Source organism: Mastigoproctus giganteus, chromosome 6 (assembly GCF_048544385.1).
Source record: "Mastigoproctus giganteus isolate SK-2022 chromosome 6, ASM4854438v1, whole genome shotgun sequence".
In the NCBI taxonomy this organism is placed as follows: domain Eukaryota; kingdom Metazoa; phylum Arthropoda; class Arachnida; order Uropygi; family Thelyphonidae; genus Mastigoproctus; species Mastigoproctus giganteus.
The window spans coordinates 93,005,072-93,021,889 of NC_143580.1; the positions used below are offsets into that span (position 1 = coordinate 93,005,072).

The window sequence follows — 16,818 nt, forward strand, 5'->3', positions numbered from 1 at the left end:
ATGATATGCTCAGAGAAGTGACGAGAAATAGTTTCTGAACATTGATGATGACAGGACTGTCGTTCTGTATTTTGTACACAGATGAATCGATACTATCCGGTCCTCATGAGTTTTATTACGCTGATCAAGACCAATCAGCGTAAAAGTAATTTGCGCTGATTGGTCTTGATCTATATTCTACTCCAGTGGAATGTAAGTATTCTTCAAGGAGTGCGAGTTTTTGTGTTAGTTCTTCAGATATTAACTGGGAAGAGTCTGGATCTCCTCATTTGAACTATTTCAAATCATCAGCTTTTGACACGAAGGATGGTTCCTTTGCAAATGGAAATATGGTCGATGACAGAGACGCCGCTTGCAGGAAACCTCTGTAATGGTGGAACTTCAGTGAAAATGCTGATGTGCGACTAGTAGATGTTTGTGTTGATGGATTTATGCCAGAACTTTCAAGAGATTGCCAATGACGTTGAAGTAGAATTCTAGGATGCAAAAGAGGGAGAGGTTGGATATTCAATCATATGTAGTCTTGATATCGAGGAACAAAATGTCAAATTGCAACTTGTAGTTGAAAGCCCATTGTATTCGGAAGAGAGTGCATAGAAATTGACAGTTGCAGATCTTCTCCTAAAAATTTCACCCAAATAATATGGCGCGTGGTTAAAACGTCGTTCGATTATTGCTATGTTATTGACTTTTTCAATTTTAAGCAGTAACTGATTGAGATGGATCAAAAGCCTTTCAATACTTTTGAATTTAAATTTCTTTTAATTGGCTTAACAAAGTAGCGTTTCAGATTCTTGAGAAGTTTCTGAAAAATATGTGAGTATCGATTGTATAAGCGCTGCTAGTTTGATTATTCATACTGCGGATTAAATTATGAATATGAATTCCCCATATTCATAATAAAGCTATTCCTTTAATTTAAATCAATGCTATTCAGTTCATTTTCATAATCTTTGTGTGTAAACTGAGTTCACTTGGACTCTGATCATGATTTGAACAGCAGAAGGGCCCAATCTAGTGGCAAGGACCTTTACAGACCCAAGAGCAGACTTTAGGACGGAGTTATTGGAAGTTTTGTAAATGAATTTGCTGACAGCTAGCTTCTGGGGAATATATCTTGAAGCTTTCGCCCAAGTGTGCTGAGTTTTTCTCCTATCGTGGGGTATTTTAATTGCTTATTTTTGGTTCCAGTGCCTGCTTGGAACACCTTTCCTTCTTTATATAAGGACTATCAGATGAAGCTTTTCACTGCTATTCTTTATTGGTTGGGCTTATTTCTGTTGTACAAATCGTATATTCCCTCTACTTCTATTTCATTGCAGATAACTTAACAAGTCAGATTGGTCCACTTGATATCAATGGTTTGACTGTGGGTGATCATTCTCAGATAGCTGCCGAACTAAATGAGTATTTCGCATCTACATTCACACCTGAGGAGTTATTCAAGAAGGAGCGGGCCAGATGTTTATCAATCTCTAACGGAGTTAAATGATTTTGCAATAACTGAGAGAAAAGTTGAGGAGAAATTGTTGAAGTTAACCATAAGAAAAGAACCTGGGGTGGATGTGATCTATCCAGTTATATTAAAGGAAGTAAGCAAACCGTTAGCCATAATTATGAGAGCATCCTTGGACTCGGGGGAAGTATTGATGAAGGTATATCAAGCTTAATGTCAAAGTTTGCAGATTATACAAAGTTTCACAGGGTTGTTAAGAACAGTAATGATAGTGTGCTGCTGCAACAGGATCTGGAAAAGTTGGGTAGATGGGCTGAGAAGTGGCACCTGAAGTTTAACATTGACAAGCTGCTGTTGTTGTTATTTGGTTTTTAGGAGCATTGCCAACTAAGGCCATATTGCTCTGGGGGATATGCGGTGGTCATTCCCTGACCTTTCCGCATCCTCCATATTTGGTGGTCACAGGCCCGAACCCCGGTCTAATCAAGAAGCGTATGCTACGCACTGCTGCTCCAGCCCACCTGGCTACGGAGGCTCCTTGACAAAAGCAAAGTACTGCATATGGATAGCAGTAACCCCAGAGAAATGTACCATGTGGTGTTACACTCAGGGTAGTGGAGAATGAAAGAGACCTATGGGTAATTGTGCAGTCAGATATGAAGTTTTCTCAGCAGTGCAGACAGGCTGCCAGCGTAGGTCATGGGTCCTTGTCAATGATATACAGGAAGTTTGCGAGCAGGGATAAGGAGGTGATTGTCCCCTTGTATAAGGCAATGGTCAAGCCTCACCTTGAGTACTGCGTACAGTTCTGGAAGACTCAATACTGGTGAAGGGAACAAAGCGGTGCTCTTATGAAAAGAGGCTCAGTTATGCAAATTTCAGCTTCTGGAGACTAGGCACCTGCGAGGCGATCTGTATTCAGGTATATAAGGTCTTGAATGGATTGAGTAGGCTCAATGCTGATGGGATTCTTTCTGTTGTTCAGATTACAAACCGGAGGGGGCATAGATTCAAACTGAGGAAAGACAGTTGTAGAATAGATGTGCGGAAGTTTGCCTTTAGCTAGCGGGTAGTTGATTGCTGGAACAAGCTTCGATCTGTTGTTGTTGTGGATGTTGTTAGCTTAAATAAATTCAAGGCAGAGCTAGACAAACATTTTGAATGAATGGATTACGGAAATGGGGATTTATTTTTTTTTGCCTGATGCTGTATAAGTTTGCTTTCTTGCATCATACTCCTCTAAAAATGCTAATACTAAGTCATCTAGATTTTTGAGCAGTTGGCTCTGAACGTCTTACCTTCACCTTAGTTAGTCTTCTGAAATCCTGGTGAATTATTTCTATCTATACAATTGATAACTGGTGTTTAGCGTGATAAAGTTGATTTGGTTGCAAGAGTAAGAGTATGACCACCTGTTATTACTTAGGAATGTGGAGTTTCACTAGTTTTTTTTTTTCATAAATTCTAGGATTGCGGAACTGGTAAGAATTTGTTCAAGTGGGCTAACTTCCATAGCAGTTTCGTGCCGTGTAATCCTCACCCTAAGCCTATGTAGCAAAATCTCACTAGGCACGCACGAAGTGAGATCTGACGTTTGGGTAGCCGTTTCTCTTTTGTGTATAACACCATTTTCTTTAGTTGTGATGTTCTGGTACCCTCTGAAATATTTATCGTGGATAGTAGCAATTTCGGCAATGCTTTCGGAATATTTAACTTTAATCAGGTCCTTAAATGAGACGTTTTCTTCGCGGATGATATCTTCGATTGTTAAATGAAACCATTTGTTTCGTGCCCTCTGCGATATTTTATCAACAGCGATTTCAAAAATATAATATTGAATTATTTCATATTCCGTTTTTAAAGATAGCAGCAGGTAGCCCCTACTCATCCTGACATTTGCAGTTCAGGAATGGCATCGGATTCAGACGATCCAGTGATAGGATTATTACGGATATTGCCTTTGTTTATTTTAGATTTACGAAGCGTTTTCTTCGTTGGGATTTTTCCTATACGATAGTCAACTATTAGTGTGAATAGAAAATAGCCATATTGGTTTTGAGCATAACTGAAAGGTTGTTTTTTTTTTGTATGTTGCTTCCTTGACCGAGGTGTAGTAACTGAGTTTTTGGTTTTATGCCTAAATATCAGAAATATGCGTTTGATTTGCATTAACACATTTTATTAAATTATTAATAACTGAATTAAATTAATGATTTTAATTATTAAACAATGATTTAAAAATTGATATTATAATATAAATGTAATTTAATATTGTTTTAATTAATTATAATATTTATCAAGCTTTTGCTGCCCCATGTCTTTTTTTTTTTTATTTTTAATTTACGCAGTCCATGTTTTTAACTCCTTGGTTTTTATACAGCAGACCTTCACATTTCCTCTAAGCCAGCGGTCCCAACTTCTCAGAGAATGCGACCCATTTTCAGTAAGGCTTCGCAATCCAAATCAATTCAAATCCAGAAAAGAGGGTCCTCCACGGAATATTTTTTTTTGAAAATGACGAGGTTAGCAGCTCCAAATGATTGTTCCTGTCGTAATTCATCGAAAAAATAAAAACTGCACATCACTTCTTAAACGTATTATGTTAAGTATTTATATAACATTACAGTTAACTTGGTATCAGTGATTCATTAGAAATAACTTCCATGGGTTCAAAATAAATCCATACTCGAAGAATTTGCCAACGTACTTTCTTTTCGCCGAATTCATTTTTTCGAATAAACACCGGATAAATAAAACTTACAATATACTGCTGTCCTAGGGGCCTCCGTAGCCGAGTGGTCAGGAGCGGGAGTGCAGTAGCACACGCTCTTTGAGTAGACCGGGATTCAAGCCCCTGACTGCTGAATACAGTCGATCTGCCAACCCGCACTGGACCAGCGTGGCAGATTATGGTCCATTTCCCTCAGCATGAATTGTTGAGGAGGCTTCCATCCTGCAGCGGGTTGATAATGGCTGCACTTTACCTTTTTCTTTACTGCTGTCCTAATAGTAAAAGCAAGTGTGTTTATAAAATTATGCGAGGCACACTTGAGATTGCTTCTTTACTAATGAAAAACTGTGGACACGTTAGGGGTGTTTGGCAGAGCCGATTTCTTAGCGGATCCAAGGTTACTGTAGTTTGGAATTTGGAAATCACTGTTGTTAGAATATTAAGCTTTGTAAGTGTTTGAAGTCTCACCTGTATGGATGCCCCTTTTTCCAGTCTCACCCGACGTACTGCCTGTCTTTGAACCTTCTTAAAAAGCTAGCTTTTTACGTGCGGTAGCCCTGCTCTCACGGATAGCACAGTGGTTACAAACACCGTCGTTCCTGAACGTATGAAAAAGGCCTAGATTCGGATGTGGTCTCACGGGAAGAACTTTTATCAGCGTTTTTCATAACGTGGCTAAGTTAGTCGGTCTCAGGAAAGGGTCGAATAATTAGTTTTTGGAAATTCGGGATTTTCATTCAGAAACCAGGCAACCGAAGAAAAATATGCTGTTTCAAGCAGCATGCTAACGCATCATAGCCTAAGTTGCCTTGACGTTTAAACACGCACCACACCATGCCTCGATTAGTGGATGTGGGGTTTTCGAACTTTGAAGAAGGATTTCACATTTGCCTTATACAAATATAGTGGAGATGCGCTTCTTCCTATAGGTGCTGGTAATATTACATTTTAGTTTAGTACGTGTATAGTTGGGCCTGTCTCCTTGTGGCTTGGACGGGCGCTGGAAAGTAGCCTTCCTGGTGATCGCTGCTTTCTGGTAGCTAGAAACAACTAAACAACATACACACACACAGTAGAGTTTCTTAATCTCCATAAACAGTTGTTCCGTAAAACGACAGTATTCTCCAAGGCTCATTTTTTCCTCTTCTGCTTTAATGAGGTTTTTCCACTGACTGGAAAGCCTGTTCATAGTTTTACTGATTCTACATGCTACCTTCTAGGTGGAAGGTGACAATGTAGATGGATAAAATAGGTGGATTAATCAAAATTAATTAACATTTAAAACGAAATCTTAAATTCGGATCATCAGCTAATTTTCCAATGGGGAGAAGAAAAATTAGTTATTATCAATCCGAGAAAGGAACGATTTATACAAAAAGCCATATTTATGATAAATAATAATTACAACTCAGATTAAGAAAAAAAGAAGTAAAATAGAATAAATACGAGCACTACTTCATTATGTGCTACATAATGAAGTAGAATAATCTGTCCTTTCTTATTTCTTGTAAAAAAGAATGTTGCTCCTATGCTCCTCTTCGACGCCACAAGATCACATCTGTCTATTAGATATACATATCTCTCTTATAATTTCTCTTGTCACATGCACATCACAAATATTGCTTCCTCTGCATCAGAAAATATTGGTTTTCTTTGTCGCTTTTTCTTGCCGTTGCTTTTTTTTTTTCGTAAACAATTCCTCACTCTGTAGAAATCTTAAAACATCCCTCCCATGAAATATTCTTTATTCATCTACATCTAGGATGGTTCCACCAAAATCTCTATCACTGACTTCTTGACTCCATTCAAAAGAGGGCAGATAGGTTAATTAATGAACCATCTGTTAAAAAATCTCTCTGTCTCGTGGGCATTATATTTCTCCTTCATGCCTTTTCTATAGCTACTTCCATGGTCACTGTTATTCTGATTTGGCATCAGTAATTCTTCCACTCACTTCTAATCTAGTCCGAACATGTACCGCAAATAGTCTTTCATCATCCTTTCACTGTCGACCGCCAAACTCACAGAAACAGCTTTTCCTCTCCTCATTTATCTCTTCTGTTTTCTGGAACAGCCTCTCTCCACATGTTTCCTCACAATTTTAATTTACAGAAATTTAAGTCTAATGTCAACAAGTACTTTTTGTCTTCTCAGCCTTCAACCTACGCACTGTACTGAGTACTATAGGTTCTTGTACTTTTAGTGTTTGGAGTTTTCATTAAAAAAGTATAAATCCAGTTATTCTGATGCTTTTCTAACTCCATTGGGCGTCCATAATAAATCAGCACCTATGCCTAGCGCCACATTTGCCAACCCTACTTACTCCTGCCTTTATTTATCCCAAGTAGTAATTTAATTTTTAAACGTTCAGTTTCAAATCTTGAGGGAATTTGATATGGTGTCAACGCCTAGAAAAATTTAATAAATTGAGTATCACCAACTTATAACAAGAAAGGATTTACTAAGAGACTAACTTCAGGATTAAATAATTTGGAACTAACTAAGATTTTATTCTGTCACTTAAGTCTTCTTATATTAGAATGTGCTTGTCCTGTATGGAACCTGAGCTCCACAAATTTGAAAGAAAAACTTGAAAAACTATAAACTAAAGTGATAAAATATGTTGAAACAGGACCTTATCTTTGCCTACAGAAGCAACTTATATAAATATCGCCTCAAACCTCTATCAAACAGAAGGCAAACCCACGGACCCAAATTGATTTGCAGAATATTTAATAGTACTGCTATTAATCTCGGTTTGTTATCCTATTTATGTTCCACAACATCATACACGCAAACATATTTAATAAAATTAATTTTAGAACAGTGTGTGGAAGACCGTGATTCGTAGAACTACTTGCTTGCGCTTGTAAACTGTATGATCTCGATCGCTTTGTCAGTTCTACCTCAGTCCAAAAGCAGTTAAAAGCTGCTCTATTCGATCTGTAAAAATTTAAAGCCTCATTGCATGAATATAACTGTGTAAAAACAAATATTTGTACACTTCATTTTATTGTATGTTAGATAATTTCTTTTCAATATATCTACGGGTACATAATATATTTCATTATGTAGCACATAATGAAGTAGTGCTCGTATTTATTTTTTCTTAATCTGAGTTGTAATTATTATTTATCATAAATATGTCTTTTATCCTCACATAGACCCACATTTGGCCACCAAATGTGGGTCTGTGTGAGGAAACTAAAAGTAACACTTTTTAATTGAATCAGAAGCACAGAAACGTGCGATCAGATAGCGTGGTACTTATACTCCACTCTGAAATTTTATTCAAACAGTTTATATGCGGGCTTCGAACCATTAATGGCCCAGTGTTCCGATTTGACCGTTTATTCATACCCATCTCTACCTTTCATACACTGAATTCGCGATAGGTATTTATAAAATATATATAATAAGATCTAATTCAGGTTTCAATCGCGATTTCACAATTATTATAGTACAAGCTGTTATCTTAAACATGCACATTATTCATTTTGTATTCAGCGTATAGTTAATGCTGGAGTGAGCGTTATATTTGGAATCATTATCTTACTGCAATTATTATCTGAGCTCTGCACACCTCAGATAATGATTCCAGTAACCTATATACGAAATTTAAGAAGCCTGCAATCAGTCATTGTCGAAATATTCTACCCTGTTACTAGGTTGGGTGTTTCTTTGGATAAAAGAGATATAAGGAAATCCCTACATTTATCACACTACATGTGACAACTATTGCCGAATTTTGTTGTACAGTAATTTTGCAAAACGATTAACTAGATGCTACATAACTGCAGTTATCTGGAATAATTCAGCGTATTAATCCGCACCCCAGCCAGTCTTGAACATTATGCATCAGGACATCGCCTGGTTTTAATTAAGATTCCTTCCCAAGCCTCATCAGAGCTAAATGACAGTTTGCTTTAAACTTTCGCTGATGTATTATTTATTTTACTCTCGAATGTATCGCATTTCTTTCAGAGATTTTGTTGTTTGTTGCTATAAAAGTGATATGATCACATGGTAAGAAGCTTCCCCCCCCCCTTTTTTTTTTTTTTCTGAAGGATAATAAAGTAAGTTGGGGAAGGTGTGCTATTTTTAAGTTCGAATTATCAGAATTTATATCGGTACCAAACAGCTTGTTGGAAATGTCAAAGTATTAATTAGAAACTATCGCTTTTAAACATTACTTGTTCTCTCCTAGGAGTGCTGTGCAGGAAAGCTAAATCAAGTGGCCCTCGATTTACCGAGGAGCCTCCTGGGAAGGCGGAGTTCACAAATTCTAGTGGGATAGTGATTCCTTGTAAAGCTGATGGAACCCCACCGCCAGTAATTAGTTGGACTAATCAAGATAATGAGATGGTGACCGATATTCCGACATTAAGACATGTGAGAAAGGACGGTGCTCTTGTGTTGCTACCTTTCAAAGCTAACGCCTTCCGACCTTACGTGCATTCAACAGTGTATAGGTGTGTCGCTTCGAGCAACAAGGGATCAGTTGGTAGCAAAGATGTACACGTGAAAGCAGGTGAGTTCTTCGTCTATTTAAATATTAACCATTCTCTTAGAATGAGTTGAAATCTCAGAGTACCCGAAGCATAACATAGATGCGGGTATAAATAAACCAGTTACTTGAAGCCCTTGATGTATGTCAACACACTAATTGAAACAGTTGCTGTTCTCATTATACATTTTCTGCTACTTTGATTTATAAATTCTTAAAGCGACATTGTTATACCATGTCTACGCCAATCTTTAGCACTGGTTTAATTTGACAAAACAAAACAGAAACATTAATAAATAAGATTACATAACTATATTTTTAAATGTATCACTTTGCGTGTAATTTGAACCGAATTTTAACCCTTTGTTTGTAAGTTTTAATATTGTGAGTTCCATTATTTTTCGTTTCTTGTTTATCACGTTTGAATTCTTACGATTAACAGATAAGTAGATTTGAACTAAGCAATAATGGTGTTATTTCTAGTCTGCTAACCAACAGCGCTTTCTGAATTTGATTACACAAGGGTATCTCCAAGCTAGTTCACTTCACCCTGTCAAAGTCTTGCTACCTGTATTGAATTCCTAATTTATACATTTTTTTAAAATAGTAATTGTGTATGCAATATTTCTGTGCCCGTGTGTAGTATATGAGATGCTACACACACGCACAAAAATATAGATGGTACAGCGTTACACGGAATTATGGGCTAGTGCCATTGCAGTAACACTATGTTGTACAATAAGCCCATAATGTAATATAAGGTATCTAATGCTAGATTAATAGAGTTAGCGTGTATTATTGATTAACTGGTAGAAATATCTCGTTACGTTTATGGAGGACATGTAGGTAAATTTATTTTAGATTATTAAAGAATACACTCGCACGTTCTCAAGATAATAAAGACAAAATACTTATTGTTGCATACCTACTTTCTGGGTGAGTTTTTCAGAGTCAACCACGCAGATCGAAAGGGAAAAAAAATCAACGATAAAGTGCTCTCTATTTCTGTGATAATCAATCTGTAGTATCCCGAAACATTACTTGAATATAGTGTTTTAGTTAATAGCTAAATTGGATACCGGAACATTTTGTAATTCCTTGAAATAAGGTTCTGATCATGCCGCTAAACAAACTTCTTACCACATTCTCACAGCACCTGACAATAAGTATTTCCTCGTAATATCGATTGACTTTGCCTGGGCGTTCGACTCACTATGGTGGCCGAGCGTCTTGGGCAGACTCAGGGAAGCTAAAGTACCCATAAACCTCTATAAAGTCATAGAAACCTATCTCTCACAAAGAAAATTGAGATAAACACTCCATACAAAAAGATCGCAAGAACAGTACACAGAGGATGTCCACAGGGGTCTGTATTGGGCCCACCCCTCTGGAATGTGGTATTTGATGAGTTCTTGAGAATGGACCTAGGAGCGGTGGGGGTGCAGGCCTTCGCAGATGACATGATTTTGAAGTGCAATCAAACTCCAGAGCCCAATTGGAAATCCTAGCTAATCAGGCCCTGCAGATACTCCAACAGTGGGCCAAGAAGAATTTCTTAACAATGTCACCGACAAAGACATCATCGGCGTTGCTTAAAGGAACCCTGCAACTGAGACGACCACCTCGGTTTTAAGATTGATATGACAACTATCAAGTTCGCCAGTCAACTAAAATACCTGGGTGTCATACTAGACAATAATTTTTCCTTCCAACCACATCTCAAATTCCTAAGACAAAAGATCAGAAACTACTCTGCCATAGTAGCTAGGGTCACAAGGTGAGACTGGGGCCTCAAAAAGCGTACCCTAAAAGACAACCTTCCTCCCAATAATTGCGTACGCTTCAGCAACCTGATACGACAAAACTGCCGTGGTCGTAAATAAGAGAACACTGTATGCAATTCAACGCACCATGCTGCTCACTACCACCCGCGCCTACAGAACGGTGAGTAACCAGGCGCTGCAGGTGATAGCAGCAGTACTTCCACTTCATCTTGAAATCACAAGAACAGGACTCCTCTACTACTTGTCTAAGGGAATAACCACCACTTTCTTGGAATTTACAATAGACCCAACAAACAACCATAAGGCAGAAAAGATCCGGCTTCAGTCTCACCTGCTACAGGTGGGCAGAAACAACCAAAGGAGCAATCACCCACAAGTACTTGCCGCAACTTGAAAAAATCTATCCAAAATTGCCTACTTGGTTCTTTCCGGGATTGCAAACAACATACTTGCTAACTGGACACGGCCTCTTTAACGCAAGGTTAATGGAGTTCACCCTTGTAGAGGACCCATGCTGTACATGTGGAGAGATTGAAACCTGGGAACATCTCATGTAATCCGCAATTTGAGGATCTCAGGTGCATTCTAATCACGAGTATAAAATACCTCCCCGGAGGGCAAGAGTTTCACCTACTGGATTCAGAGAAGGAATACAGAGCCCTGGCCAACTTCGCTCAAGAACTCTTCTGAAGAAGGAGAACGCTAAATGCAATACACCAGGAGTGAAACGTGACCAGCCAGATAAGAAATCAAAACATCCTTTTAGACACACCTGGAATGATAATTATGTGGAAGAATGTCTTGCCCAGGAATAGTGATGGTGCACTTCCTACAATGATACGAACGAACACTGGAACCAAGAAATCCTGCCTATGTACCAACAAATATGAGACCTAAGTGAAAACTGACAAATGTACTAAGTGAAGATAAAGAACCAAAGACATTCAACTTGGACTGGACACTGTCCCACGAGTGACTTTACTACCGGACATGATCTTATGACTACATTACGATTGCTGCAGTCTCACTGCCATGTAGCCAAATGGCGATCTGTACCAGCTCCCTTGCTGTTATCTTTTTTCCTCTCCCAGAGCAGGGGGAAAAGGAGATGGTCTTCTCCCTCCCCTGCCACCCCATATACTTCGCCTGGTGAGGCATGGGCATGTCTTACTGACCACCTAGGGTTGCCTTCCCTGTCGACCCCATACTAATGTCTTTCCCCCAGTCTTCAGTCTCTTCCCCATTCTCTGACTAATACGCCAGCGTAAACCCCACACAGCTAATCAAAATTAACGATTTTGAAATTGAAAACTGAACCACATTAACCTCTCTTGGGTTTTTCTAAACTTAAGTGTTCCCCCCCCTTTTTTTTTTTTTTTTTTTTTTTTTAAGCTCCTAGCCACCGAAATTTCAGGAAATTAGGTGGCAGGACCTGCCAGAGTATATATAAACTACCGGGATCCTGATCTGCCTCCACGGGGCAACGTTGGGCCCAAGTGGGGTTCACCGTCTAAACGACCAGAAGAACAACTGTACACGACACTGAACGATCCAAGACCCACACGCATACAGCGTACTGTAACACACTACAATTGAAACTACGCGGAAATGGGGAGAACCCCTGGTGCCGCTTGACTCTAAACACACACACTAGCACCATCAAGTTCTTTATACGAATTACAAGCCTGTAATTCGCAAAGCCTGCTATGAGAACTGGTCACTGATCTGCAGACCAACAACAAACTTTACCAGATAAAATCAGGTCCAGAGTTGTGGCTCTAAGGATTCAAGCGAAACAGACGAGAAGTGGTAGTATTGGCAAAACTGAGAATTGGTCATAGTCAACTTACAAACCTGTTTTTATTACTGGGAAGATATCGTCCCCAGTGTACTTCCTGCAACACCCAACTTACGGTCCGCCATTTTCTTGTAGGCCATTTTCTTTATTTATCCATTCTTTCTAGCACCAGCAAATTGAACGAAGCTCAGATTTCATCACATTTTCTTGGAAATCATGCCAAAAAGAACTTTTTAACATACATAAAGCGTACTGGCCTAATACGCATGTATATAAGTCAAGTGTTATTAGATATACGAAATAAACTGAACTATGATAGCCTAAATAAATTTTAGGGCTGAGCTGGACAGGTATTGGGAACGAACGGAGGGGTGAAATGGGAGTGTTTTTTTTTTTTTTTTTTTTTTTTTGGGCTGATGCTGCATAAGCTGCTTTCTTGCATCACATCCCTCTACTAATGCTTGCTAACTGACACAATTTGGCCCAAGTAGCCTTTGTGTCATTAAACATAATACCAACAACAAAAAACATTTATTTTAAAAATTGTGTAGAATGTAAATTCTCCCTATGTTCCTCAGGGAATTAGGTCAAAACCCTTATTTTAATAAATTAATTCTGCATTATCCGTGTAGGTAGTAAAAGAGCGATTCATTTCAAAATTTAATCCAAGGATAATATAAATTAGAAATGACGCCACCTAGCGTCATTTATAAATGTATAAGGCAATTGTAAGACCGCATTTGGAATATCATGTCCCAAGTACCGAGACCTCATCTGAAAAAAAGACATTGAGCTTCTTGAAATGGACCAGAGACTTGCAGTTGCGTGGTAAGATCGGCCAAAGGGAGACCGTACGAGGAGAGACTTCGATTATGTGGGCTAAGAGCTTGGCAACGAAGCACCTTAGAATGGACCTAATTGAAGTTTATAAAGCTATGAGAGAAGTTCGTAAAATGAATGTATGAGGCATTTTCATTGTTTTAAAGAAGTCAAGAACCAGGGCCATAAATTCAAATTATGGGGAAGCGATTGAGACTACACTGTAGGAATTTAAATTAGTATTCGACATTACGAGGTGTTGATTACTGGAACAAGTTGCTTCCACCGATATTCGTCGCTGACAATGTGCAGAAATTCGAAGGTAAACTGGGCAGTGGTCTACGTGAAGAGGAAAGTGCATAATTTGCATTTTCCTACCTACTTTTTGCTTTATTTTTTGCCGTGAAGCAAAAGCCTGTCTCTCTTGCTTTACATAATAAGTTTTACTATATCTTGTAAATGGTTGTTTTCAGACGAGAAACTGATTAACCTCGCACCGGCCGGGGGGTTATTAGTTTATTCCGTCCCGACGAGAAGTATTTCTAAACTTAGGTTGTAATGTAATCCAGGCCATTTTACAACTCCGAACACAACTGAATTCACAAGTATTACTTTGTTGCAGATATTTCTAAAGAAGACTGAACGATTTGATCAGAGTAATAATAAAGTAGTGAAGATTTTATTTGCTTTTTTTGTGCGTTTACAATCATTAAGGAGTTGTAGAAAGGGCGAATATCTGGTTTGACGCATTTTTGTTAAACATTGCACTAACCAAAACCTCGACTCTGGCTGTTTCGTACCCATGTATAAAAACGTGCTTTTCAGGAATTTCCTCTAGAAAGAAGAAATTCCTATCCACGAACTTTAGAAGAACTCGGCAAGAGTGTAGAGTATCTGACATTACAATGCTTGGGTTGTTGACTGACAGCTGGTCTTAGCATACTTGCTGCATTCTACAATGTGCTACCTCAAGCAATTCTGTCGTGATATGGGAGTAAATTGATAGCACATTCTCGCGCTGTAAATGACAGGTCAGACGTAAGATAAAGCGGTCCGAAAAATTAACATATTTTGCTTTCTGAAGAGAGAATGCGCTTACTATTCAGATTATGTACAAACTTTTATGCACTTTTATTTCATACTACATATATATGAAGTGACGCTACATTGTATTTCAAATATTGTCATTTGATATCGGAGGTGTTTTGTTGCGTTTAACATATAATAATGTCTTTCTTTGATTTATAACTATATTCGTGACAGTAAATAGAAATAATTAGGAAAAAAAAGTATATAAATGTAGATATAAAATGACTTAAAATTTAAAGTCCCTGCTATCCAAAATGCCTTTTTCTACATTGTAAATTTAATTCTTTAGTGTCAACTATTTTTATGCATGGGAGGTAAATCCTCTTCTCCAAATATAATGATCCAAAATCCTGAATCATTAAATTCACAAGATTGTACTTGTGAATTTAACATCCATTCCATTGTATGAATACTGTGAAGAATGAAAATTAGTATGCTTACCCATGAATTAATTTTTCTATATTCAGATACTGTATTTGGCAAGTTTATGCTGATATAATTGGCTCGTATCGTTATTTGATAATGCACTGCTTAAATTACTTGAAATATTTATGTTACCATCAAGCTGCAACAGTTAAAGCCTTTTTTCATTATAATTAAATAGCATTTCCTAATTTCATTTCTTCAAGATAAAAAAAAAAAAAAAAAAAAAAAAAAAAGCAGGCCTAAGCAGTGCTCTCTAGCCAAGGAAAACGATAAATTGCACTGCATTATGCCGGAGACTTTTCCTACGTACATCCAAAAGAGTTTCCAAAATACTGTGAATTGTGATGGAATATTTCAGTTTAAGATGGTATTTTTCGTTTGGTTAAAGGAATACCCGAGCCACTTTCACACTTAACATATGTGATGTGTTTAGGGTAATTAACGTTTATACAAGCGTTCTCACAGAGGGTGCATATCTAATTTGTCCCGTGTCAGTGTCAATCGTCTGAAGATTTCCCTACCCCTCCGGAACTATCAGTTTTCTTGAAACCCTTACATATTCACAGCTTAAGTGAAATACCGTGTTTTAGAAATAACTTCTGTCTACCAACTAAGCCGGCCATACTAAGAAAATTTTCGTCCCTTAAACCTAGCAGAATTCTATAAGTCGAGAGCTGATCTAAGTGGCTTTCATTATTAAATTATGTCTGGGCAGAATTGCAGACACAGAAACATTTTGTTTAATCTCGCGATGCGTTTCCAGTATGAAAAATTTCTGTACATGCTGCATCTGTGGATCCTCATATTCCATAACCAATTCATCATTTGGTTTAAGATTTAAATCACTAATCCGCACATATATTATCACATGTATCTCCCACTAATGCCATTACAAACTGATAAATTGTTTCTTACGTCGTTAGCTTTTGCACCCGGTAGACATACGCTGTTTTTGTGCCATGCTTTTTTTTAAAGAATATGTTTCCTACAATTGAGTCCCCTCCACCCCAAGCAAGACTACTTCCCGAGCACCAAAGCATTCTGTGCCTGTTGGTTCATTTCTGGAGCAGAATTTGAAAGTATGTTGCCCGACATGGCATCAAACACTTGAATCGCTGACAGGATACCGAATTAATTTGCTTTAGGGCTTCAATCGCTTCCTTAGAGACTCAATGGCGCATGATATTATGTCGGGTTTTGAATTCAGTTCGTTACACTCCCGAAATATTGTGCAAAGAAATAACTCTCCCGATCAGCTAGTCAAAGCTCGGCATACATGTGACAACGAATGTCTGTCTCGCAGTAAATCACCTTTAACCTCCCACCCAGTCTATAGTTTACTCTGGGGTTTGTTTCCCCAGATAAAAGACCTTAGATTTAGCAGTATTCAACCTCAGACCATATTTTTAAACGGTTCAGATCATTCTGAAGCATTATAGCCTAGTTCGGATCGTTCATGATCCTTCCAAGCTTCGCATCATCATCATACTTTGAGTTCCCCTGTAAATCCCAATCAGTATCGTTAAGGAAGATTAGAAGCATGAGGGAGTCCAACATACATTTCTGTGCTCTTCCACTCTGAAGTATGCCCATTTATAACTTCCCTGTCTCCAGCACTTTAGTCAATTCCCAATTCACCTAAAGATATTTATTGGGAATTTCCTTCCACGTGGGAGACATTTTGTGCTGGAAGAAAGCGATCTGCGAAATAAAGACTTCCATATGAAGAACAACGTTGTAGTAGTTATGCCTATACTGGAGTTCTCAATGTGCAAGTGTCCAGATAGTTTAGCATCATTGCAATGCAGCCATTAAAAATCATTGATCAGATGTGCTTCTATGTCTTTGGGCTCGTCTCTATGGTTTATAGCTGTGTTGAAAGAAAAGAGGTACCTTTTCCTATGACCAACCGATTTGACAACATTTGATCGAAGGCATGTTTCATGCTGTTGCAGAGCTTCTCTTTAAGATGCACTTAATGAAGCTAGCTGCATATAAATGAGAAGTCTGGATGAAGTCGTGCTTTTGATGTAACATGGTAAAATTTCATTTCTTTTTATCAATTTCTGAACATGCAGGTTGTTTTGACACTTCCTGACTACGATATTCAATGCAGCTGCTATTTATAGAACTAACGTGCGCCGATATAATCAGCGCACAACTATTCAAAGTCATCCAGCTTTCTTTGAAGCTTTCCCTGCAATGAAT

General features: G+C 38.1%; 1 protein-coding gene across 2 annotated transcripts in view; it reads left to right on the forward strand.

The window, feature by feature from the left end:
* The window catches only part of LOC150084464 (cell adhesion molecule Dscam1-like), a 616,978-nt gene that overhangs the window by 6,861 nt on the left and 593,299 nt on the right, over positions 1–16,818 (forward strand). For both annotated transcript variants that reach the window (XM_090376089.1, XM_090376090.1), the window contains exon 2: positions 8,395–8,718. In XM_090376089.1, coding sequence (XP_090232215.1) covers positions 8,395–8,718 — 324 coding nt within the window. The remainder of the gene's footprint in view (positions 1–8,394; positions 8,719–16,818) is intronic.